This window comes from Sander vitreus, chromosome 16, assembly GCF_031162955.1.
Source record: "Sander vitreus isolate 19-12246 chromosome 16, sanVit1, whole genome shotgun sequence".
In the NCBI taxonomy this organism is placed as follows: Eukaryota; Metazoa; Chordata; class Actinopteri; order Perciformes; family Percidae; genus Sander; species Sander vitreus.
In genome coordinates, this window is record NC_135870.1 from 20,947,210 (window position 1) to 20,974,959 (window position 27,750).

General features: G+C 40.1%; 1 protein-coding gene across 3 annotated transcripts; it reads left to right on the forward strand.

The window, feature by feature from the left end:
• The first annotated feature begins 7,122 nt into the window (after nucleotides 1-7,122).
• phf24 (PHD finger protein 24) lies at nucleotides 7,123-27,715 on the forward strand. 3 transcript variants are annotated; one of them, XM_078271975.1, is made up of 9 exons: nucleotides 7,123-7,545; nucleotides 10,102-10,287; nucleotides 17,255-17,333; nucleotides 17,842-18,044; nucleotides 19,793-19,959; nucleotides 23,479-23,507; nucleotides 23,871-23,877; nucleotides 25,112-25,189; nucleotides 27,612-27,715. In XM_078271975.1, exons 1-9 carry the CDS (start codon nucleotides 7,123-7,125, stop codon nucleotides 27,706-27,708), a joined length of 1,269 nt encoding a protein of 422 aa, XP_078128101.1. In that variant the 3' UTR covers nucleotides 27,709-27,715. The 3 variants fall into 3 exon arrangements, with proteins under 3 accessions (XP_078128101.1, XP_078128099.1, XP_078128100.1); XM_078271973.1 differs by lacking the exon at nucleotides 23,871-23,877 and having other exon boundaries at nucleotides 23,479-23,511; XM_078271974.1 differs by lacking the exons at nucleotides 23,479-23,507; nucleotides 23,871-23,877.
• The last annotated feature ends 35 nt before the right edge of the window (nucleotides 27,716-27,750 follow it).

Here is a 27,750-nt window from a genome sequence, read left to right on the forward strand (position 1 = left end):
GCCTTCAGATTTATGTAGGACCCCTTGGTCTCGACCCTAAAGTTAGGGTCTCCACGTATTTCCTGTCTCTATCAATAAAGCCAAAATGCATAACAGATATCTTAAAAAGGTGCTGTGCAATGTGCATTTGGCAGATTATTGTTTAATTAGTGTGTGGAAAGAAATACTAGCGGAGATAGATGCATTTGGATTCTCTTACTGTGAATTCTCCACTTATTGTCAATAGACATGATGAAACATCTTTATTATATATTCTCTTTTCAATGCTATTCAAAAACTACTGCTGCATTAACATAATGGAACACAACCTTTCAGCCTAAGCCTATCTATGCTGAATCAACTGAGCTGATTATCATTCCTGCAGTTAGGATAACGGCCTATCCAGAATATGTGTATTTTAATCATCGTATATTCTCAACATGCTGCTGTCATTTATTAAACTACAGGAGGGCTTTGTCACGAGGTAGACTTACGTACCTTTTAAACTGAGTGGCTGCCTTAAGGAAGACAGTCAGTCCCAATGTTTCCACAAAGCAGAGCAAGGCTTAGCAGTTAGTATACGAGTCATTTTTGTTTTCTGGCCTGTAACTAAAAGGTTTTTCGCTCTCCTCTGCTAATTTCTCGCCAGTTTGTCCATCTCTGATAACCTATTCCATTCTTATTTTGCTTCGTGGCACAAAGCAGTCTAGGGCTCTACTATTTGGCTGTTCAATACGAAAAGTTGACTGTTTGCTCCTTTTTATTTCATATAGACCATCTAGCATCAGAAAATCCATTGGCATGAGTTTCAGTGATGAATTCGACCGTGTGTTGGCATTTTGGAGTATACTTCATTTAGTCATTTTTACCAGTGTGGACATATGTCATGACAAAAACATGGTTAAAAACCTGGTTTAATGAGTCTGATGGGACACATTTAATAAATCCCTACCAGCAGCAGGAGTCCATGTTTCAGCTGACTTGACCTTTGACCTCATTTTAGAGACACACCAGCCAAAATAGATATTCATGCAGTTATAAATAACGTATTACTTTGCCTCTGTTATGTCTGCATGAAAGCAAACCAAAGTAGAACAAAGAAATCAAAACGCTTTTGATGCGTTTTATCTGTGAAGACATGCTATTTCACTGTTTGTATCCCTAGGTGTGTTTTGGATCGTTTTAATGCATGAAACCTGAGACAGTGCAGCTTGTGCTAAAGTCTGTGCGATACAAATGACTGTTGTAGCTTCTACAGTGTATGATGATCTTGGAGTCCACCAGCAGCCTGAGCACATAAGGCCTGCAAGGCTATTAAAGCCTTAGCCTGGGAGGAAGAGAGAGGGAATGACTCCCATTTCACTTCAGATAAATGCGATTGAATTTCACACAAGCACTTATGTGAAGCGTGGATGGATGGGATTGCATTTGAGAGCAAAGACACATGTCCCATAAGTACCATGTAATCAGCTTGAATCCACGAGGCGCCCTTTTTCAATAATGGGATTCACAGTTGTGTCTCACTTAAGTGGAATTCAGAACTAAGTCAGTTTATGCATCTTTTCTTTTCCTAACTTTGCTGCAAAGTGTACCACATCTTACAGTGTATGATGTCACCTTATGTGTTCAGGAATTATGCAATCACTGGAAACGTTTTGGGACAGAGTTCCTTAGAAATGCAGGAATTGGCAGATTCCAGCACAACGACAAAATGAAAAGGAGTTATTCCATGATTCAGGTTTTATTATAAGGAGCTCATCGCATATAAATTATGTTTAAAATGAAACAATAACCATAACACTAGCATTGTCAAAATCAAATTGTCTGCATTTAGGGAAATGCTCAGATGTCTAGAGGTGTTTGCTTTGATATCCAGCAAAACATGCAGAGAGAATAAAGTTAATGTTCTCTTATCTTAAAAGGTGCAGTAGGTAAGACTTCTAAAACTAACTTTCTGTCATATTTGCTGAAACTGACCCTATGTTGGAGTAGAACTACATGAAGTAGGTACAAATCCACCGCTCCCTGTTCAGATGCACCAATTAGGGCCAGGGGGGGTGTCTGTGTGTCAATCACTGCTCATGTACACGCATTCATTCTCCTTTGTGGGGGGAGGGGCTTAGGAGACCATTTTGTGCTTTAGCGGAAAGGGGGGAGGACTGAGAAGTTGTCGATGTTCAAATTTTTTGGCTAAGTCCTGGATCCTCGCAATCCTACCTACAGCACCTTTAAAGCATCTTATCTCAACTCTGCAATCGGAGTTGAGAAGAAGTGATGTCGCTTATTGACGGAGGGCTGAACTCAGCTAGTTGGGGTGATTGATGCTGTGTAAAAGTATTGAGCATGCACATGTTGGAACCAATAAAAACAAGCACACATTTTATATGCACACACACACCAAATGTCAACTCTCTATTCTCTGAAATGTCAGCAAAATCTGGCCTCCTGACATAATTCTGGAAGTTAATTTACCGATCAGAAATCAGGTGTGTTACTCGCTGGCCCAAAGGTTGAAGAGGATGACCTTTGGTTGGATGTTTTTTCTGGTTTTGGAGGTGACACCAGCATGAATCCCTGATCAATTTCCGGAAATTTGGTTGGGGAAATTGGATTGAAAACTTGCTCAGCATAAAATCAAAGCTCCCTCGAGCATGTATGAATGTGAAACTTTGCTTGAAAAAAAGCATGTGTGTAAAAAAAAAAAACACGGGCTTGTAAAAATGTTGGACATTTTCCATCTTTGCTGCTCGAAGCACTAAAGATTTGTTGGTGGTCAACCATTTTGAGAAACTCTTCACAGATAGGTCTTCCAAAATGTACCTAGGACATAGTTCCTGGACAGACACAGCTCAACAACGTAGAATATAAATTGATTACTGGCCAGTAGCTACATGTTACTTACAGGCTTTCTGTGTGTGCGCTGTAATTTGAAACCTTTATCCATTTTTTTCACTATGACAAGATGATGGGGATACGTGACCTTTCAAACATTCACAAATCTTAAAGTGCTCATATTATGCTTTTTGACTTTTCCCCTTTCCTTCCAGAGAAAACACTGTTCACCAACTGCTCCAAACAGCTCTATTGTAGTCCAGCCTTTACTTCCGTGACGAACGTGCATCACTTTGTAACACACGTTGTAATGCTCGCCTAGCTGCTAGCGTGGCACGCCCTCATACTCTGCTTCTGACTGGCTAGTAGTCCTTACCTACAGTGGGTACGGAAAGTATTCAGACCCTTTTACATTTTTCACTCTTTGTTTCATTGCAGCCATTTGCTAAAATCAAAAAAGTTCATTTTATTTCTCATTAATGTACTCAGCACCCCATCCTGACAGAAAAAGCCAGAAATGTAGACATTTTTGCAAATTTATTAAAAAAGAAAAACTGAAATATCACATGGTCATAAGTATTCAGACCCTTTGCTGTGACACTCATATTTAACTCACATGCTGTCCATTTTTTCTGATCCTCCTTGAGATGGTTCTACTCCTTCATTGGAGTCCTGCTGTGTTTAATTAAACTGATTGGGCTTGATTAGGAAAGGCACACACCTGTCTATATAAGACCGTACAGCTCACAGTGCATGTCAGAGCAAATGAGAATCATGAGGTTGAAGGAACTGCCCAAGGAGCTCAGAGACAGAATTGCGGCAAGGCACAGATCTGGCCAAGGTTACAAAAGAATTTCTGCAGCACTCAAGGTTCCTAAGAGCACAGTGGCCTCCGTAATCCTTAAATGGAAGAAGTTTGGGACGACCAGAACTCTTCCTAGACCTGGCCTTCCAGCCAAACTGAGCAATCGTGGGAGAAGAGCCGTGGTGAGAGAGGTAAAGAAGAACCCAAAGATCACTGTGGCTGAACTCCAGAGATGCAGTAGGGAGATGGGAGAAAGTTCCACAAAGTCAACTATCACTGCAGCCCTCCACCAGTCGGGGCTTTATGGCAGAGTGGCCCGACGGAAGCCTCTCCTCAGTGCAAGACATATGAAAGCCCACATAGAGTTTGCCAAAAAACACATGAAGGACTCCCAGACTATGAGAAATAAGAATCTCTGTTCTGATGAGACCAAGATTGAACTTTCTGGCGTTAATTCTAAGCGGTATGTGTGGAGAAAACCAGGCACTGCTCATCACCTGCCCAATACAATCCCAACAGTGAAACATGGTGGTGGCAGCATCATGCTATGGGGGTGTTTTTCAGCTGCAGGGACAGGACGACTGGTTGCAATTGAAGGAAAGATGAATGCGGCCAAGTACAGAGATATCCTGGAAGAAAACCTCATCCAGAGTGCTCAGGACCTCAGACTGGGCCAAAGGTTCACCTTCCAACAAGACAATGACCCTAAGCACACAGCTAAAATAACAAAGGAGTGGCTTCGGAACAACTCTGTGACCATTCTTGACTGGCCCAGCCAGAGCCCTGACCTAAACCCAATTGAGCATCTCTGGAGAAACCTGAAAATGGCTGTCCACCAATGTTCACCCTCCAACCTGACGGAACTGGAGAGGATCTGCAAGGAAGAATGGCAGAGGATCCCCAAATCCAGGTGTGAAAAAACTTGTTGCATCATTCCCAAGAAGACTCATGGCTGTACTAGCTCAAAAGGGTTTCTTCTACTCAATACTGAGCAAAGGGTCTGAATACTTATGACCATGTGATATTTCAGTTTTTCTTTTTTAATACATTTGCAAAGATTTCTACATTTCTGTCAAGATGGGGTGCTGAGTGTACATTAATGAGAAATACAATGAACTTTTTTTGATTTTAGGAAATGGCTGCAATGCAACAGAGTGAAAAACTTAAAGGGGTCTGAATACTTTCCGTACCCACTGTAGGTACTGCGCATGTGCGACTTCCCACAAAGATGGTACAGAAGTTAAGCTAAAACAGAGAGCTCAACACACAGGGTGAAAAGAGGAGCTGCAGCAATGTGCAGTGCAACAAAAACATGGTGTTCTTTGAAAATTAAACCATGTAAACCTATTCAGGTACAACCAATACAATTATGAATCTAAAAATTACCATAATATGAGCACTTTAATGACTTTTGTTAGGCAATCTTTCTGATTTCTCGGCGTTCAGATGCATGACATCCTTACAATGATGAGTTGTGGAGAGCCACAGACACATTAAAGCAAAGGATAGATTTCTGCATCAATATGTAAAGTATCTCTTACTCACAAAGATATGAAGAGGAGCCTCACAAGGCATCACAGACACACAAGCTTATGTTTTCTCAAACATCTGCTACCATTGCAGGGGCTCCTATTTAGGATTTGAAATTGCACAGCTGGTGTTTAGAAAAATATGCAATGTAGTGTTTACACCTTGATATTTGTCACTCGAATCATTCAGGCAAAAACCTAATCTCAGTCAATGTTGTGAATAATGTTACATTCCATTCTGTGAGAAGTTTGAAGAAAGTTGTTCTCATTCGTTTTATGTATCCTAGAGTGCAACACTGTTTTCCTATCTGTGTGAGGAGACCTTGAGACAATCCCTCCTCCCATTCTGACTCTTATCTTACTCGACCTCAACTTAATGAATGAAGCGATTGTTAGAATAGGCACATCCTTGTGTCTCATTAAACCTTTAGAACATTGTGAACTCAACCCTGCTTCATGTCGCTTTGTCCTCCAAGATCTTGCCACTGCTTTCAGAATCTTCTCACAGGGGTCAAGCCAGATGATAGGATTCGAAAAAACAAACAACGCTGATCGGATCGTTTCACAACAGTCAGTATCCACATTTTCATGCCGAGTCAACAGTGAAATACTATAGCAGTGAGAGTGAGTCACAGAAATGTGAAGCAGATGGGCAGAGTTTATTAGTAATAAGGAGGAAAGGAGTTCAGGGAAATTGTTGCTAATAAAAAGAGATTTGAGAGATTTAAGGGACCGAGCTGTTCAGTGCGAGAAAGCCACTCAGTAAGTCTAAGATGCAATCTGCAAAGAGACTAATTTTTTTTTTAATAGGTTGATAATCTCATCTCTGTTTGATGGCAGCAAGTTCACACCTTGTCCTTATATTCTTTTGCAAGAAAAAACAAAAAACAGTTAGTTTACCATCCGTGCGTGCTGTATGATGTAGCTCTATCAGCTAATCTTTTAAGAGTTTTACTCATTCTTTTGATGAATGATCTGGTCCAGTAAATGTCCTTTTGATTAGAGGCACCACTAAAAGGACATTCATGTGTGTATGCATGCACTGTACATGACAGCATATTAGGGTTGGGTACCGATACCAGGTGCTAATATGGCACTAGTGCCTAAACGACGTAACCTACCTAAACGGTAACATTACCCTACCGTTAGCTTGTAGCTGGATTAAACACGGTTAAAATGCTGACAGCTAACGTTAAACGATGTAAAGTGTGACTGTATTTCACTGTAGAGGATTCCAACATTGGGACGTAACAGTCTGCAGCTGACGTTGTCGGAAAAACTATTATATATATTTATTTTTTTTATTACTGTTTTTTAAAAAGTATCGGATCAGGCATTAGGCACCGGCACCGTTTTCAAAGTATCGCTTTAGCACCGGTATCAGAAAAAAAAACCAAATGATATCCAACCCTACAGTATATGGTAGATGTTTCAGTGTATACAGTATGTATTGGTCAAGGTGAAGGTTAGTCAAAGGCCCTGAGAATGTGTTTTTTTCAATCAGCTTCTTACTATGGAGGACTGCATTTAGTTTTTTGCTCTTCTTACAGATTTTATGTGGGCGGACCTCAATTGGCAAAATGTGATATCACGTTATTCCATGCACTAATCACAATTCAACAATATCTGAATCACAATCTGATGACAGCTGTGGGTTTTTTGTCTGCTTATGCTTCTGATTAAACCACACCCGCACAGTCCTGATGATGCAGACTGGCGGACATTGCGAGATTTGATCATATAATGAATGATATTGAGGGAGATTTTATTTACTGTAACCTGTATTGTTCCTTATTTAGTCTTGAATAGTTAACGATTTATATTGTTGAAAATAATGAAAATAAAACAATTTGAAACCAAGTTTTAAGAGGCCTTTAATCCTGCATAAGAACTGTTAACAAATTACATAATAAATTGTCAATGCAGCGCACTGGTGTAATGTTCTCTGTCTCTTTCTCTCTCCATCTGTCTGCAGCCATGGGAGTGCTGATGTCAAAGAAGCAGCAGGTGGAGAAGGTGCAGAAATGCACCGCTGTTGTCTCTGCCTTCCAGGCGGGCATTAAGGACCGCCCTGCCCCAGCAAAACAGGCAGACGGAGAAGTGGAGGACGGCGAGGGGCCTGCCAAACCTTCAGCCACTCCTGACAAGAACACCCAAGAGGCGGAGCGAGAGGAAACGGACAATAGCGCAGGTCCGTCGACCTCCCACCAGGCCTCGGGGTCGGCGAAGGACGAGTGTAAGGCCAACCAGGAGTCTTGGTCGAGGCTACGGGACGGGAAAGGAGTAGAGCCTGAAGATCTTGACAAGAGCCATCAGCTCACGCCGCCTGCTTTCGTGCGGCCCAAAAGGGAAGCCGATGATGACCAGCCTGTAGAGGTGGAACTGGAAAAGAGAGAGCAGGTATTAAATATGGCCTAGAGCGGTGGCTAGTGATCTTAATTCATTTTTAAATCAGGAATATATATAAAAAACAAAAAAAAACAAAAAAACTTTTATGTTGACAAAACACGCACTGCAAATCCCCAAATCCCGGGATTAAAGAGATGTATGCAAAATGTCAAAGAATCACCATGGCAACAGCAGCGCATTATCTCTTTTCCTCCCCTAAGTCAGGAACTATGATAAGGCAGATAATGCAGTAAATGGACTCTTAACTTTATCTCAACACCCTTGTTGAAGGTGAGAAAGTATTAGTACAAAGTTTTTTTTCCCCTTTTATTTCCACACTAGCTGTGAGAGATGTTGTGTGCGGTTTTGCGTGAGGGCTCTTCACAGCGAAAACATCTTGTGGGCGGGCTGCTTTGGATGTGGCCCAGAGAGGTGACCATATCCAGGGCGACGCTGACTAACAGGGGATGGAGTTCACAGGAGCACTGACACCATCAGGTTTTCTATTTTGCAAAGAGTAAACATTGCCTGACAACTTGCTGTACAGCCAATGCTGCACTTCAACAAGAGGCACAGAAATAAAAGCATCTCCCTAGCAATAATAATAGATATGTACTTGGTAATTTCGAAAGGTTGTAATTGAACTCAAATGGTATCTAGACCACAATGGGTAAAGCAACATAGGATGGTTTTGCCAGGCTAATACTCCTGATGGGTGGGTTTATTTGGTTCATTGAAAGTTCTGCATCTTCATTAGCAGCTGTCTCTTTATTTTCTTATGTAAAGTATGGTGTACCTCAGGGGTCAATTTTGGGACTGCGCCTCATTCCCCACTGCGTAAATAGACATGGTGTCACTTTTCAGTGTTATGCTGGCGACACTCAGTTGTACGTCAGTGTGTTGATGTTAAAAATGTCAAAAAGGAAATGAAATCCTTACATTATCCTATGTTGAGTTGTCTAATAATTTTGGAATTGATTTGACTTATTCTTATTTTTCTGCAGCCCGTATTAATATCGTCCTTTTTACCAGTGGATCCAGTGTTTTTTATTTTGTTGTTTGCTTTCACTTACGGTAATGCACTTTTCCTATTGTATGCAAGAAATATCAAAATCTAAGATAGCTATACAATTTCTAAACGCAGTTATACTTCCAAGAGGTGGAATTTCTTTCTCCACTTTTGACGCTCAGTGAGCTAAACTTTAGCTCTATAAAATCAAATCTAAACTTTAGCTCCATTCTTCAGTTGCCGAAATGTCAAGTGTGCACACACCATTCTTCATACTTCAACAGACTACAAGGGAAGTTGCTGAGCACAATCATCCACCCAATGGGGGCATCCCTCTGGATTTTATTGACCCCATTACCTTTTCTTTAGTTCAATCTTTAGGACAATAATTCATTCTCTCTCTTACAACAAAACACATGTACGACTGTGTGGCATAATGAAAAACTAATTGTTAATCTTGTTTTTTTTTAAAGGTTTGCACGATTCAGAAAATGTCATGATTCAATATCGATTTTCAGGCTCAAGATTCGATTCAGAAACGATTCTCGATTAAAAAAAACAGGATGTAAATGTAGTTACTTTTCCCCATGTGATTGCAGTAGACATACAATAATTAAAAATATGAATCGATTTTTGGAATTCTGTGAATCGATTTTGAATCGGTAAAGCTTGAATCGCCATTCGAATGTGAATCGATTTTTTTGCACACCCCTAGTTTTTTTTATATAAAGTATGTCATAGAAGTAATTACATATAGAGGAATTACCTACTTTACCACTTATAGTCCCTGTTGGAAGTCTAGATCTCATTTTGACTGGGACTATCTATGATGCAGGAAGCTTGTTGATGTAAATGGAGTCATCAGATCACACTAGTGTGCCATTATTATAAGATAAGCTGTGACTTGTGAACTTTGACAAGGTCTCATCTGTGATGTGTCTACCGCCCTGAACCTGGGAGCCGTTACCACTGCAAAGAGATAAAAAGGAAGCATGGAAATTGATAATGTTTCTTGGATTGTTCAAATGTAAACACTCTATCCACGTTTATAGAAAATGTTCAAACAATGGTTACAAAAAGGCCAGTGGGGTTTGACAAAATCTAACTTAAATCTGTTTTGAAAGGCATGACTGAGGTTTCCTGCATAGTTAACCGATCAAGCATTTTCCCTGGCTAGACAGCTGAGTGTATCCTGGGTATTAAGATTCTACTGAGAATTTGGAGAAAAACTGACAATGAACCAGATTAGACACGTCAGACGAGGACACGGATATCATTTTTCATTCACGTAGACCCTGAGCAAAAAGAACACAACAAAAACCACTAATACATTATACAATACCCATCCCCCCCCCATCAAACCACACTCCTACCACTGATGGACTGATTCCTAATCTTTCCACCTGACCTGTTATTCAGAGCGTTCATGCACAGCAGAAGAAGCAAGCTTGTTTTTGTGAGTTTGCAATCGCCATGTCTGCCTAATGAAGGCGAATGATCGAAGTTTGCAACAACAATCTTAATGTGCATGACACAATCTGACTCTGTTTTTACCTCAGCCATCGAGCGATGAGATGTGTGAAGTGTGTGAGGTGTGGACGGCCGACGACCTGTACCCATGCAGGATCTGCACTCGGATGTTCCATGACGGCTGCCTGAGGGAGCTGGGCTACCTGCGTGCCGAGGCCCTGCAGGAGATGAGAGACACGGCCCACACTGTTACCGGCTGGAGCTGCTACTATTGTGTAAGTCTGCACAGCTCACTGCCACTGTCACTTGCTGGACAACTAACACATGGTTTTCATAAATGCAAGTGGTGCATATACTCACCAGCTTATCTTAGGTTTCTACAGGCATAAAATCAGATTAGATAAAATGCAACTTTGCATGTTCTTGAAATCCTCCCAGGGTTCGTATCTAAAACCACTGTGTCTTTTAGAGGAAAGTTAAAGGTGCTGTAGGTAGGATTGTGAAGATCTAGGACTTAGCCAAGCTTACCTACTGCACCTTTAACTTCTATGTAAATTAACTGAGATTGATCATGACATTGTAAAGTGGCAATTATATTTGTTGATGAATGCTTGTTGGCCAGTTATGGTGATACGGACAAACTGCTGTTAAATCACGTCTGACAAGGTCTTGACATCTGATTGGCGACGCCTAATGTTGCTCCATAGTGTAGCTGCTAGAGGTAACGTTATTTTCATAGAGTGACTGTGCTGCGCCAGTGCCGATTCAGAGCTTTTAAGGGGTTGTTCAAACTATGATGCAAGTGTAAATGTACAGACACCGACATACAGAGAGCATATTAACAACACAACAGACTTTTTTTTTTTTTTCCACATCAGACATGTTGACGTGTCATAGCAGGAAAAGCACAGGTGGAACTGATATCATTAACGGTGACTCTAAATCCTTTAAGCATCAGTGAGTTGGCAACATTAATTAGCCACAGCTGAGTACATTTACCGGTTGTCATAGCAGCAGGTGAAATCAACTGCTGCCTTAAACATTCACTTGTTACAGCTTGTCAAGACAATTAAAACTGCGGCTGTCGCAATGTTAACATAACAGGGTATTTCATACCCTCTCCCATAAAGAAATCTCCAATGTATTAGAATGTTGGAATATGGATGTTGTGACAGGCAACTGGCTGGCGTACATTACGCACATGTTCCAAAGATTGTGGAAAGTCATGTATCAAGCTAGAAGCATCAACATCATATAGCCTAACTATGTTTTTCAGCCCTGGTGAGATAAAGACAGGCTTTCAAGAAGGCAGGCTATTGTTCCATGTGGGGCAGCAGCTGTTTTTACTGCGAAACTAATTCAACTAGGTCAAAATAAAGTGATGCAACGTTCTGGGAGAGTTTTTTTTTTAAAACACTAAATCAAATGCCCAGCTTCTCATCAGGAATTCAAGGCCAGTGCTAAAGCTGATGATGCTCTGGTGATCACCGAGAGCCATAATGCAATCTGTTTTAATTCAAGCATAAACAGCTGGAGAGTGCTTTTGCTGGAGGACCTTTCAGAGTGGAGAGGGGGCTTCGCTGTCTTTCGGCAGCCCTGAGAAGCGAAATGACTTGCCAAATTTTGCACATAGAGGGGGATGTTTTCACACAATCAGAGAGAGGACACTGAAAAGGTTCTCTTTCTTTGGCTGGATCCTTCAGTGTGTGAGGAATGGGGGCGGAAGAAGACAATTAAGCGAGAGAGAGAGAGAGTTTTATTCAAATTTTGAATGGACTAGTCCTCATAGCTAAAGAAAGCAGCTTTTTGGTTAGCCAGTCAGCTGTTATACATTCCCTTCTTCCGTCATTGCATCTGACATTTAATTTCACACAGGAACTGGAGACTGCTCCTGGCAGATGGACTGACTTTCCTTGAAAGTGGATTTACAGCCAGCCTTTAAAGCAGACTGGTGCATGTATCGCTCAATGGCAGCCTATCAGACGATGAAAGGGTTCATGAACACTAGTGACCCTTCTTTATAGCTTCTTTTTACTGCTTTCTGGTTAATGGTCAAAATCCAGGGCTTCATGCTTCAGTCAAAGTAAAGAGTGCATTTATACAGCAGACATGGAGCAAGATAAGAATTCATTTTGAGTCCTGTTCGTGTCCACCATGATGAATTAGCTGCAAGATGTTTCTGGGAAGCTAGTATGCAGCTTTATCAATATTTTTCATTTACAATGTGCGGCTGGAAATGAGGGTTATGTGATAATTCACTTATGTCATGACCTGGTGGTAATGTCACAACCAATGACATCTTTCACATCACACAGACATCTGATTCATTGTTCACATAAATACTGTTTCTTGCAGCTTTGAATTCAATAAGATTTTTTTTGTACAATGTAAATGAGAGTTATTTAAATCATTTTGAACACACAATCAATGCGGTCATTTGCTTTTGAACAGGACAGTCTCAAAGAGCTATTTATGCAAGCTGCCAGAATAAGATTAGAATGTGGCGTTATTATTATTATATCCCCCCAGGGGCCTTTTGTGTCTATTTTCCAGATGTTGTTAGTGTCAGTGCTGCATTAAAACCCTTAAATCACTTTTAAGGTTTAAAATTTTTGAATCTGACATTCATATAGACCTACGTTTAGATGAAAACGTTATCAGACAGACAACAATTTAATTATAGCACCCATAGCAGATGGCCGGTTTTATTGTTTTTCAGACAGTTGATTTAGTAGAGTTAAGTAGAGATGAACATTAGAGGTGCACAGAACAAACAAAGGAAGCAGTTTGCTAATGAAGGCATGGCCAATTAGTTTGGTTCTTTATTGATTCTCATCTCACTTTTATAATGACAGATACAGATAAATGGATATGTTATTCATTCCTGTGGGAATTTCAGTTCAATCACGAGATCAAGAGGATAATGCACGCAGAGCCCTAAACGTTTTAATAATGACAATGACACAAAACAAAAACAGGGTAGGCTACATAAGAGAGGCCATGCAGAGAGATATGAAACATTATTTTAAATTTTGTTGCACTTTTGAACCCCTCCCACATGGCTAAAGAACATTTTAAATCATTAGTCAGAAGACAAACATGACTTTCAATTTCATGCGGCCACTGGAGGCTGAACTGGAACTGAAGGCACTAGAATCAACAAGTGGCTGAAAGTGATCTCCAGCAGCTTGATATCTAATGTAACATACTGTGCTTGAGAGATGGAAAACACATAGGGCCCTATTGTAACGATCTAAGCGCACGGTGTGAAGTGCATGGCGCAGGTGCGTTTAGGGCGTGTCCAAATCCACTTTTGCTAGTTTGACGGCTGAAAAAAAGGGTCCGTGCGCCGGGCGCATGGTTCAAAAAGGTTGTACTTAGTGTCTTTATTAATTCATGTTCATGTTTTGGGCGTAACATGCAATAAACCAATTAGTATGTCGTCTCCCTTTCCCTTTAAAAGCCAGGCGCGTTCGTACCTTGGCACATTGCTATTATGATGGTGGATTTGCACCGTAATATTTTTATTTGTAATCTTTTGCATGTTTGTGTGCTGCTGCACGTCCCTGTGTGTGTGTGTGTAACAAGCACAGTGTGTGCGCGCTGTGCACGAGCCTAGGCACATTTTACCAATTTGCTGTTAAAATAACAATGAAATGCTGCGCTATTGACTTTAGACCAGGTTTTTGTTGGTCAATGGCGTGATCACTTCCCGCTGCCTCAGGATAGCAAAACGCCCAGAATGCACCTGAACACACCTCCCTGTAAGACCGGCACGCCCATGGGCTCACAGATGGGCGCCCGTGCATTTGCTATTTAAACGACGTGGGCGCTGGATGGGAAATTGACAACTGCGTCGGTCCTAAACTAGCAAAGACACTTGTGTCGGGCTTTGCGCTGCGCCGGATGCAAGATAGGGCCTAGAATGTTTCAATACTATTACTATTAAGATACATTGCCCACAATAATGACAGCGAGATACCTTTAATACTGCGATACACAATAGATTTGAGGACATCATCATATATGGTGCTACAGCTCTGTTTGACATGCTGTCCTCTTCTTAAACTATATCCATGTTGGGCTTTTGAATGGCTTTGGTGATTGTACAAAAAACTGCAAAGCTGGAGAGAGCAGCCACTAAAGAATGAGTGCAAAGCAATGTGAGAGAAAGCATGGAGGGGTTTTCAATTTGAAGATGAAAATTACTTTAAAGTTTTTTAGCTGTCCAGCCAAATGAATAATAGGTAGTACACTGGAAATCTAGATTAGATGTTTTAGTAAGGACATTTATTGACATTAAATTGTTTTGCTCAAACTTGAGTTTTGACCTTTATTTTGAAGTTACTGTACTGCCTTTGCATTGTCTGCAAAAAGTGAGAAGTCACGCCAAGGCAAAAGGCAGTAACTTCCACATTATCAATATTTGGTTGCTGATCCCCATTTACAAAATCATTATAGTAACACCTGTATAAAATCTAGTGTAAAACAGTTAACTGGCTGCTCCGTAATAAGGCAAACTTTAATGGACAGTACAACAAAGGCAGAGTACCATAACAACAGGCTGACACACAGTAATACATATTGACGCACGGCTAAACAAAGGCAGAGTACCTTAACTCAATTAGAGCGTTCCAAAACAAAGCAGTAACTGGTGTTACGGTGTTCGGCCTTGGTTTCTCCTGGGCTTTTGGAAGTTACTGTTAAGACAACCCATTATTTTCTCGAAAAAACAACAGAATTGACTCAAGATACTTATCCATATGATAAAGGATGTCTTGAATGTCGCAAACATATCATCAACTCATTTTCGACCAAAAATAAAGAAGTTCAGGCCTTTTGCCTTTGTAGGGCAGCATAGCTCTCAGTCAGCTTAGGCACTTTATACTAATAGTTCCACTCTGTTGACATTTGAGCAAGGACGCTGCGTCCCAGACTGCATCCCCACACTCTTCCGGATTGTTGCAGACAGTACGTGAATCTATTATTCTGGTTTAAGGTTTCCTTTTTTTAGATTTCCTTGACTTTGACATAGCCATTAGAGGTGGGTATGTGTAGGTTAATGGTGCAGAATAGAGTGAGTTTCTTCATATGAGCGAGATTCCCGTATCCATTAAAATATTAAGTTAAGCAGCACCACCCACTCGCAGCACCCAGATATTAGGAGGGACTGGGTAGTATTCAAGGCAGTGCATATTAATAAATGAATATCTCGCTACACATGTAGTACACGCTTTTGATCTGTAAACACTGCAGACAGTGGGGTAAGGAAGGTGGTGGCACTGCAGGGGCGCAACTACCCAGTGTCAGAGGGGTATGCAGCAACAATTTTGGCGCCCCAAAACAAACAACAAACAAAACAACAACAACAAGAAGTAAATAAATAAGTGTGCCGGACATCATCATGTATGGGGTTTAAATAATAAAGGTTTATTAAAGTATATAAGCCACTGTAGGCCTAGCATAATTATATATATACACACACATATATTTGTATTCATGTATTTCTCCGAATGATTTGTATATGCGACAGGAAGATGTTTGTTAAATAAGTAAATTTGTGGTGTCTTGTAATCCCATGTGGGATGGGCCAAAATGTTTGGCATGCCAAAATGAAGGCCGACGGCTCCTCGGACAGACGACGGCACGGAACACACCGAACAGACTCGAGTCACCGACCTCGCCAGACGGTCCGACGGCCGATAATCAGCTCTATGTGTCAGCGCCCTTAGTCCTCTAAAATGTTATATAACATTAAGGAAATGCAGAAATGATTTAGAAACACACAACAGCAGCTACATATAGAAAATACCCACACAAAAAAAAAAAAGATTATATATATTTATATTTTATCGCTTTGGCGCCCCCATGGTGCTGCGCCCCTATGCGCCGCATATAGCGCATACCCACTTTTTGCGCCACTGAGTTACTGTGATCTTGATGAGGCAGTGTGTGAGGTGAAGGCAAGTTATGTCTGAGTAGTGTTTTAACCAGCTCCTTGAACTCATCTTATTTATTTCAGGGGTATTTCAGTGTTACTTTATTTTTAAAGGTCCCATGGCATGAAAATTTCACTTTATTAGGTTTTTTTTAACATCAATATGAGTTCCCCTAGCCTGCCTATGGTCCCCCAGTGGCTAGAAATGGCGATAGGTGTAAACCGAGCCCTGGCTATCCTGATCCAGAAAATGAAAGCTCAGATGGGCCGATCTGGAATCTTGCTCCTTATGACGTCATAAGGAGGAAGGTTACCTCCCCTTTCTCTGCTTTGCCCCCCCAGAGAATTTGGCCCGCCCATGAGAAAGAGAGAGACATCATGGCTTGAAAACAAGCGAAGCATGGCAGTTGGTCAAAGCCACATTGGCTCTAGTGGCTGTAATTCTGCACCAAGGCTGAATTTCGGGAAAGAGACTTCAGATACAGTATTAGGGGACCACTAAGGCCTATATAAAAGCATCCAAAAAGCAACATGTCATAGGAATATCATGTTATGTCATGTCATTTAAATACTTGTTGGTTGACCTTTTTTGATTTTGATGTTATTTTCTGAGCTTGAGGGTGTTATTTCATTAGTTGTTTAAGGGTGGGCGGTTGCACATTTTTTATTTAGATGTTTTATGAAGCCCTGACAGAACAATGCCTATAAACTAACTGTAATTGACGAACCTCAGCAATCCAAAAGGGATCATTAAAGTTTTATCATGCCACTTATCTAATAATGTACAAATTTATATATATATATATATATATATTATCCACATACATTTTTCTTCCTTTGCCATTAAAGTAGGATGAGTTTACACTACTTCTGGATTGAATTGTAAGAGGGAAAACATACTATATACTAGCATGACATGGCATATTTCTTGTAACCAAACATTTTTTTTTCCATTGTATGAAAGTTTGTGAAATATCTAGCCTCATGCTACATTGCACTTACTGTAACTGTTTTAATCAAAATCAACTGGAAAGCTCTCTTTTCTTTCACACTCTTCATTATTGTATCATTAGTAAGAGATAGATGTGACTCACCTGGGAAACACTAGTAGCTTGAATAGATTCACAATCCAACACTTTGTATGCTTGTGCGACTAATTGCAGGGTGGCCCATCTGGGACTAAGTCCATGTAATTAGAGCACACTCAATTATTAAACATCAAGCAATGTACCACTCGACTATAAAAGAAACTTCACTTTTTTATCAAGTGTAACTCTCTGCCCTCATCTCACCATTCTCTGCAGGATAATCTGAATCTACTCCTAACAGAGGAAGAGATGTACAGCCTTCTGGAGACCTTTAAGCAGTGCAAGATCATCCCAGGTGAGTCACCAGTTCAAGGTTAGAAAATAGGTTTAGGGGTGGCAATGTTTTCCGTAGACTCTCTAGAGTCTTGATTTTATATTTCCAACGGCCTTTTTAGCTTCATTTTCCACATTTGGTTTTTCTTCACAAAAGATTCCAAACTTCTGAAAGGAAATTATAATAAGAAGAAAAGTAGTAGTACTTTGTAAGTTTTGTTTGTTTTTAATCTAGACCATACTGTATGCATTTTGAAAAAGGTTTTGTGAAAAAAAACAGTGTTCTGAATACAAGGTTTTCTTCCTTATATTTTTTTTATGGTATTGATCATTTTCAGAGGTATTACATTATTTTCCCTCACCACTGTCTACTTCCAGATGTGTGGTATTATTCTGCAGCTTGAATGTAGGGCAAACAGTAGGAGGTGGTCCTGCCTTTTGTAGAGACTGAGTCACAATAAGTTAATTACATAGGGAAGCCTGCTCGGTCACTAATTAGGTCTGATGTTATGAATTGTATCTTGCTGCAGAGTCATGCCTGGTTTCAGATGAGCTGCTGCAGTACCGCCACTTTGCATCCAAGCAGCAGTTTGATAAGGACCTGACCGATGAGCAAGAGGAGGAAGTCCTCGCCCAGTTTGCAGCGCTGGATCCTGAGAAGAAGGGTCACATTGAATGGTCGGACTTCCTTTACTTTGAGTCTATGGCAGTCTTGAGGAAGTTTCGCACTGAGGTAAAGTATTAGAATGAAGAAACAAGTTGAATATATTCAAAACATAATTATAAAACAGCTTGTAAACTCCCAGAATTTGCTAGGGTATCCAATGGCGCCCTAACAAATATCCTTAAATATCCTCCTCACTGGTTTGTACAGCAAGAGTAAAGCATCACACATCAAAAACATGGAACAGACTTGGAGAGCATTATCCTGCTTACACCCTTTGCTAACAAAATACCATGTGTAATCAAATTGAAAATCTCGTTTTTTTAAACAACTAATTTTAAATCACTTTTTCGTTTTAAACACCACAAAATACAGTTCTTGAATCGTTAATATCTTGCATTCTGTGTTGCTAGGCAACATCAAGATAAACAGGAAGAAGTTCACAAGACTGAGCCAGGGCTGCGTCCGATCCTATACTATGCACTACATACTCATACGTGTGTACTATCGTTCAACATACTTTGGTGTGAATAAACAGTAGTATGTATATTTTCGGACGCACTGAGCTGTAATTACCAAGTCACTTCCTGAGAGCATCTTTGCTGGTTGGAGATGCTTTACCATGGTAGCCAGTGCCAACCTCAGCTCTCACTGGATAATGTTCAAATTACTGGAAAGGGTAAGCAACTAGTCAGGTGACAAAATCTAAAATGTATTAAAGCATTGTTTATGCTACAGAGCTACCTTGGTCACTGTGCATTTTTCTGTTATGAATGTTGTTGCTACAACATTGCATTATGGGAAATTTATGCCGGTGTAGTGTAGGGTTTGCGTACTGTAATATTTCCCCAGACGTGCTTTGCAATTCTCGTACTAATGATTTCATACTAAGGTTTTGGACCTACTAAGTAATCACATACTACTGTATTTTAACCTATTAAATAGCATGTTAGTATGGAATTTCGGACGCAACCCAGGAGTTCTAGGAGAAAAAGACGCTCCCAAATCGTGACCACGCTCAACTTACAAAAAAAAAAGAGAACGGCGCTGCATCCCGCTACATAATTTTATTAAAATCGTCTGGCAGAGATGACGTTGCGTTTTCACTCTGGTCCTCTCCCCTTCACCCTATTAATCCACACCTTCCAACCAAATCCAGTCCAGAATTTTCCATGGCCATGGTATAACTCAAGCAAACTGTGTTTATATTCTTTAATTCACTTTGTGATATAGAGCAACTAGAGTGATGAGAAAGGTATCCTTGTCTCACTCTCAGTCATAGCCAAAGTAATGGTGTTTACAATCTTTCATTTACTGGGGCAGAGATCAGCAATCGTAATCTTCAAGCATAGTTGGTGTGCGAGCATCTGACAAAGGCATACTATCATCCGGTCAGTCTAAATACTTATCAGCCTTGTAGAGAATGCAGGAACACAGGTCAGAGACTGCTTTACGTTGAAGTTAGTTTTGATAGTAAGGATCGGAGGGAAATACTACAAAAATCTTGGCTTGCATCCACCTGCCTGAATGACTCATTTTTATTGTCACAGCAGTTTAAATATTGTGTTTAGTTTTTTTAGATTGTGAGATTAAATTTGCAATTTGTGGACTCTGTGACTGTGGGGTAACACGTGGTAAAGCAGTGCTAACAGATTATGACAGATAATGCTAATGTGATTGAGAATGCTTAAGGCCAAAGAAATCAGCCCTAAAATACCTTTTCCAGGCCCCTAAATTACAACAATCACAGGCATAAAAGAGGAAGGGAATTAATAGATCCAGGCCAACTAATCTCTTTGGTTTTGAATTTGTTTTAGAACTCAATGGTGCGTCTGCTGACTGCCAAGGAGAGAAACAATGCAAGGTCAGTGTTCCTGGGTCTGGACCTGGATAAAGACGGCGTGATTACAAAAGCAGAATGCCGCCAGGCCCAGCAGTCTTGGTTCCACAAGCTCAGCAAAGACTCGCAGTCTTGCAATGTGAGGTGAGCGCACCAGTAGAGGGTCAGTAAAGCATACTACATACAGTACATAGTAACATTTAAACCTAGAACATTATTTTGAATACTTTTAGAACACAAAAGTATTTCAAGTCTAGACTTTCCTCATTACATATTCTTCCACTGGTGGACATAGTCGGTGTCCATTTTAAATGCTTTGCAGATGACACGCATCTTTACTTGCCCAAAATATCAAACGATAAATCAGTTGAGACAATCTTCTGTTTTCAGCATCAATGATGGACAACGGAAAACTTTAGTGTCAGTTCCACCCAAAACATGGGCTGCAAACCTAATTGAACATAGAACTTATAATTAAATACTAAAAATATTTTTTTTTTTTAACCTCATAACTTGGAATCAAACTAACCAAGATTGCGCCAAAACAAACCAGTCAGTGGTGAAGTGCGGCCTGTGGCGAGCTGTCATGAATTGAATATGGAAAGCTGCGGCAGCTGCTCCGTGCTGTGGCCGTTTGATTCTGCGGCCAAAGTGCGGCCAAACTAAAAGTTGGGGATAGTTTAACTTTTAGTGGTGAGTGCGGCCAGAAAATACCCACAGCCAATCGATAAGAATCCTGTGACTCCTGCGACATGTTGACTTATGTTGACAGAATAGCTTTTCGCTTGAAACACATTAACACCCCTTCTGGTCGCAGAAGAAATGTACGTAACTTGGTGTGTTTTCGGTGTTAGGCTTACATAATAACACCAAATCAAAACATCTTATAATAGAGCTACATTTGCATCACATTTTTGCATGCGTCTGTATCATTTACATTCATTTCTGTGTTTTAAAAACAATACTATTACTACTTCCAAGAAACTAATAGCAATTAAACAAATGAATGTAGTTATTTTATATTTGTTGCCGTTTTGTTTATTTATGTATCTCCCTTCTATATTTTTAGATCGTAAAGCAGCTATAAACAATATTTTATAAGAACACTATATCAAATGACTGTAAAAACAATGTGAAAATGTGAAAGGGGTCACTCGTAGTGATGAAGAGAATTATTACTGCAGCTCCCCTCTGCTTTATAGAGCTTTGTAGTGAGTTTGAGCTCTTTGTGTAGCTGTCTGGCTGCAACTTTACCGTTTTGTTTCAGTCTCACCGCTCTTATAGCATCGTTTTCGGCCACACTGCAAACTGTTAGTTACTAGCTAGTGAACGTAGTGAACTTAGCAGCATAAGAGCCACATATTTTCTTCAAGAGTTAGTACAGACCAAAAAGAACTAAAAGAGTGCATATTAGACTTACATTCATCAGGTGAACAAAACCACAACTCCAATACTACTGTTGCTGTAACTGCTGAAGGTGTAATCAAGCATCTGTTCACCATATCAACCTAAAAGGTGATGATATGTCAATGTTATGTTCACTATTTAGTTACTGCAGTTAGTGTTTCATTAACGTATTGCTAAGGTGGAATGTTAATGCATCAGAATGCACTGCCGCTCTTCACTGACAAATTATCTTTAAGGAGAAAGGCCTTAAATCACAACCTGAATCTAATCAACTAAGTGTTTTTCGTCTCTGATGAAGAGGGTGATGTGCACTGTCTGTCAATAAGGCTCCAGGCATACAGTAGCTTTTGAAATGTCATCACAATCAAGAAAATCTGCGAGGTTGCAGGGCTCATTTGCTCCAGCCGTTGGAGATGCTGTAAGCTTTAAAATAGTTATTACAGGTATTCTTGTACCACGGTGCCATAAGTTGATTACATTATTTCCATATCATCACACTTTTCTTTTGAGATGTTGAAAGAAATTCATGAAACATAAACAAAAAATAAATATTCAAAAAGTGTCCCACATTATACTTTCAGTATAGAATATACATGACATGAACTTAAAGTTCAACAACCCTTTCCTCCTTCAGCTTTCACAGTGGTGGCATTTATTCTAACACGTCCTCTGGTTAATGTGCCAAAGCAAAACCCACAGCTATGAACCGTCAGGTATCTGCTTTGACTACAAATTCCCCCAAGGTAATGCAGCACAAACTGGACTCATTGTGTACCTCTCTCGCTCTGCGCTGTAACAACACATGGGGCGTAACAATATTGTTTCTTTGTCCCTCTGCAGAGGAGCTCTCTGCTGAGACAGATCACTGAAGAATTGAAGGCATTGCTTTTCCATTGGCACAGTTGCAGAATGCAATGAATGCTCACACAAGTGCAACACTGATAGAGAAATTGCAAAGGGATTTGCAATGAGCAAAATCAAATCAAATGTCTATTTGAAAAGTAAAAAATGGAAAAGTCAATGCAGCCAGTTCCTCCTCTCATAATAAAGGCACTAAACTAATGTGTTTCACTTAATGTATTCTGTGCTGCCACTCACGTCTTTAGCAGGCACTTAGTTACCTGCTGCTTTGATGCCGAGTATCCTGCTATTATTAAATTGTCATATATTAGAATTATGAAGCTGGTTGCTTTTGCTTGAAACTTACTTGAACTGTGTTTTTTTTGAAGACTTTTGAAGGAGACTCAATGCATAGCTGTTTGCGCTTTGTTTGGCTCGGATCTGAAATGTCTATAGGGTCTGGACACAATAACTGAAACCTATGTACATTATAGGGCAAATCCAATACAACAACCCTGCAAATACAACCTTTGCAAAGCTTTTTGTTCCTACTAGATCAAAGGAGAGACACAATGTTAGATACTTTTCACAATATAACGCAATCCGGTGCAACTCCATCACAAAGCACAGCCAGGAAAATGACCAGAGTTGAATCTTGTCAAAAATTGAAGATCATTACCTTCAGAAAAGCTGTCTTTACTGGATGATTATTGTACTGGATTGCATTGTACAGCTGCTGTTTGTATGGTGTCCATGCCTTGTAGTCTCTACTTGATGGTTATGATGATGATTGATTAAAAACAATTGATTATTTATGGCAGAAAATGCAATTAAAAAAACAAATCCCACTCAATATTGCACAATACATGGGAAATTAAGACACATATACACACACACAAAATATTATATATATATATATATATATATATATATATATATATATATATATATATATATTATATATATATGCACCTTTAACAGTTTAGTTCTGATTGGCTCTGATGAGGTTTTTATTTGTTTGTACTCTGTGTGTGTGTGTGTGTGTGTGTGTCAGTGGTTTAAAAAGTATTCAGATCATTCACTTGTGTAAAAAGTAGCACTACCACAATGTGGAAGTACTCCATTACAAATCCTGCATTAAGTAATAGTGCATAAGTAGTATCCTAAAAATGTACTCAAACATCACAATTAAAAAGTACTGATTATGCAGAATGACTCCTTTGAGAGGGTTATGTTACTACTAAAGCATTTGTACTGATGCATTTGTAAATTAGATTTGTACTGGAATAAATGTACTTTTCACTGTATGTGTATGTGTGCATGTGCTTGTTACTGCTTATAACCTTGTGCTGTCAAATCTCCTATGCTGTACCATTTCATCCCTCTCACCTATTCAACATGCGCCATTCCCCACAGACTCATGGGACTCTGCTCTCCTTTGTATTGTGGGTGAGTGTGACTCAGCACTGCATGGCTTGCCTCCTTTTCCTCACTTCAAAACCCTTGAGCACTCTGCAAGTATTCTCAGACAACCCCTTGATTTAGATTTAATTCGTCAATTTACCCTCACTCTTAAAAAAGAGGAGAGAGAAGCCTCTTAACTGCAACCTGGAACTCTTTTCAAACATACAGCAATCAAAGACACATGAATCCTTGAATGTGAGCCCTTCATATGATTATTTAGGTCTTGCATGGAGAAGGTTCAGGCTGGCCTCTAATTATAGGGATCAAATAAAAAGCCTTTAGTTATCTTTAGCGGAGCTTCACTTTATAAGCCTCACTCATCAATGTAAGAGGACACTGTGGAGCAAAGGGGTGTGAGTGTGCATTGTGCACATCAGGTCCACACATTACACCAAAATGCAACCTCATTCGCATGCTCAATGAAAAGCAAATAAAACAAAAATGAGTTAGAAAACTTTTCGTCCTTTGATCGCTGGATTATAGACCTTCACAAGCTACAGTGTGAGAGTGAAAACAAGTTTTTCAGTGAGCCATCAGTCAGAAGGTTCATCAAAAGAGATTCTGTCTGACTCTGAAAGATCAAAAACTCATGACTCATCTATCCCGTTCTCACTCTCAACTTGTCAAATAAGGCAGCATGCACAGTGGCCCTCAGCGTCTGATACCGATGCACAAGGCACCCTACAGGTCTCCAAGGTGAACAGTCTCTGGCATGTTAGATCAAGGTAGTTAAAGCGTAACTCTCGCCAAAATGCAACCTAGGGTCTTTTTGTGAATGGACCCGAGTCAAACTTTCGTTTAAAAAGCATATTTAGGACGGAAGCGTCACTTTTAAGATTTACAGTATTCTCGTTTTTCGGTCAAATGGCCTTTTGAATGGGAGTATAATGGCTGGAGTAGCTAATTGCATTTAACCTTACCAGGAATTACTGGGATTCCTTGCATTGTATCCTAAAGAAATGCACCATGTAATAAAAATCAAACACTTACTGTATCAGATCAGCAGGGTGGTGGCTCACGTGTTACGTGTCCCTTTCTACACTGTGTGGTTCCTGGTCCATCCCTTATCGGCATGGCACTCACAATGCGATCAAAACATGAGGATTTGATGGATATTTATGGGAGGTAAATTAATTTTATGGAGCAGAGACTGGCACTTTCCAAATTTTACCAAGTTGAAGTTTACTGTTGGATCCCTTGGACATACACATTTCTTAGCAAAAGCACTTAGAAAGTACAATCCTTGAGACTTGAGACAATGCTAGACACAGGTTCACAAGTGGCAGCTTCTGCCTCTTCCTCTTCCTTCTCTTATGACCTCAGATTTGTCTAAATACAATGACATAGGCCTACTGTACTGACTAACTGTGGGCTAACCAATATTCCAACCAAATGAGTTTTATTTACATGCAGAAAATGTCCTTGTATCCCAGTGATATCGTCATGGGTTCTCAAAAAGTTGAACAATTTAGGGTGCATTTTTCTTGTTCCTCTCTTTTTACAGCACAAGGAAATGTCTTATCCTTTCATTGACCATTGATGTATTTCTACTATCTAACTCATACTTTTCTGTCCTTTGGTACAGTATAAGTCATGTTGGCCCCATATGCGAGAGCAGCCCAGCCAGCTCTGACAGTGAAAGGAGCAAGACTGAAGACAGCAGGTTTGTCCTCTCATATTCTTTGTGAGTGTGTGTGAGGCGGGGGACAAAATTATTAGAAACTCCTTACAATATTACAGCCTTGCATTAAAAACATCAATTTGTTGAAGCTCTCCTCTCACAGGCTCTTGCTTCTAAAAGGCTTTAAAGGCCTGCAAGCTTGAGCAGTGAAATTAACAAACTTGTTAACCCTATTAGAATAAGCCTTTTCCCACTAGACAGTGGTCCCCGCTGTGCAAAGACAGGAATCATTTTGTGGGCAGCAAAAGTAGGATTCATTTTTAGCGGAACAACCGAGAAGACTGCAGCGTGGACGGAAACGGATTTCCTGGTTCAGGCTTCGCTGCCCCTTCAAAATGACCTGAAACTCACTTTCTAACTGTCACCAGATAATGAAGACAAATCCTATTTGGCATAACATGACTTCTGAGACTTTTCTTCATGCCACATTAGAACATTTTGCAATAATTGCAGCTGATGCACCAGCACTGAGACAGCGACTACAGGGAGCCACAATTAAAAAGAGCTACACAAGAGAGTCATATTAAAGTTGAATAATAATTAGCAGAACATGCAGACAAAATGTTTGACAAAATTATTTTTGTTTTATAAATGAATTTCCAAAGCAGCATGAGGCAAATTACAGCAGAGCAGAGGCCACATACATATTCAAATGATATTACCAAATAATTTTTTACTGCATGGTTACTGAATTTTATTACACAGCTTGGTTGAATACTCTATTGTAATTGGTCTATCACGGCATTCCACGGTCTGTTATTTCTGTATAACAGGCCATTGCCATGGACGGAATTCGGATCACGGACTCTGGAGGGCCGTTTTTGAAATCAAATTGTTTTTGAATCAATATTTGTGATCATACGGAGCTCATATTGCTGATCAGAGGATCACAAAGGGAGAGAGAGAGAGAGGAGGAAACGGGGATCGCTAACAGCGCTAATGGCAACAGTGTAAGCAGAGCATTAGTTAGCTCCATTTTTAGCTCACTCACCAGGGCGACCTGGCTTCCGTGGATCATCACTGGTAAAGTTAACCGTCCTGACCGGGATGGGTGACCTCTGTATGAGTAGCCGTGTAATAAGCAGTGTCAAAGCGGGATAATGTAGAGCAAGCCGGTAAGTTTTGTGAATTGAGCCCCTTCAGGCTGATTCAAGACACGTTTGTTGGGGTTTTAATTCGCAATAATGAGCGGCTCGCTCTACATTATTCCCTACGTATTGTACAGTGGTGTATGCTGTGTGGGCTAACACCTTCACATGCTCATATTTAGTGTGGTTATCACGAACGAGACCAAAAATAAAGAGCAGAATTAAAAAAATGTATGGCGGTCAAGAAAAAGCTGGTGTAATTGTATATTTTTCTGATTGTCAAACAAATCCATGAAAAGATCAAAACCAACAATCTGTTGGTCCATCTCTCAGTATTTTCCAACTTTCATACCGTGTCGAATGGACCATTTGTTCCTATGAAGACAGAAATAATAAATGTTTAGAAATGGATCACATTTATTTACTTTCAAAATTCATTTCTCAAGTCAAACAGTGTGGGCGTGGTGGCCATTTAGAGAGTTTAGCGATGAACAAGGAAGTTGTTGTAACTCAAGTGTACATTGTGAAAACATCTGGGCACTATGGGTTTCAGCAAATACTCTAACATGAGTGTGAACAATGCCTTTGTCAGTTACTATTTCTACCTGTGGATAAATACACATTTTACACACTATAGTGAGTATCTTTGGCACCAGATGTATTGTATTGTACAGCACCACTGTTTGTAGGGTTGACTCAAAATAAACTACAGTGTTCATTGTAATGAAGGGACAGGTCACAGAGTGCAGGCAGTGTAGCTCATTGATGTGTCTTTAATAGTTTTTTGGGCAAAAATGGAGCTTTATGACACATAAATAAGATACATCAGGATTTGGCTACAGAGGCGTACTTGTTAGTAGATTCAATTCATTGGTGGTTTTGGTCTTTTTGTTGACACTAACAAAAATATAGAAACTATAGTCAAGCAAACAAAAGCCTTTTCACTGTTGGCATCCATTGCTTGTGTTTAGTGGCTCATGATTCATGACCCTAAAGCCACCTACACATAATCCGCGGTAAAACTGCTCTGCGCTGGCCGTTCCATTGTTTTCCTATTGGGGGAGAGCGCTACCCTTGGCTTTTAAAGTTCAAATTATTTCAACCTTGACCTCGTTGCCACTGAAGTTTCAAGGCGCTTTGCCTCTTTGATCTGCGCCCTACCTTGCGGTTTTGCCACGGATCTTGTGTAGGCAGATAAACCTTATCCAGACCAATCATTTTAGTCATTCATTGAAAACAAATGATTGCAAACAGTGTTTTATTTATTTATTTATTTTTAATACTACTAAATACAAAAACCTCTCTTTGTTCAACAGGCCAGTGACCTGGGCAGAGTTTTTAAAGGAGAGTGCCATCTACATTTTGGCTGCGCGGGCCAATAGTTCTGCCATGCACATCCGTCTGCCTCTATAGTCCAGGATCCTCCACTGCACCCCAGGAGAGAGAGAGAGAGAG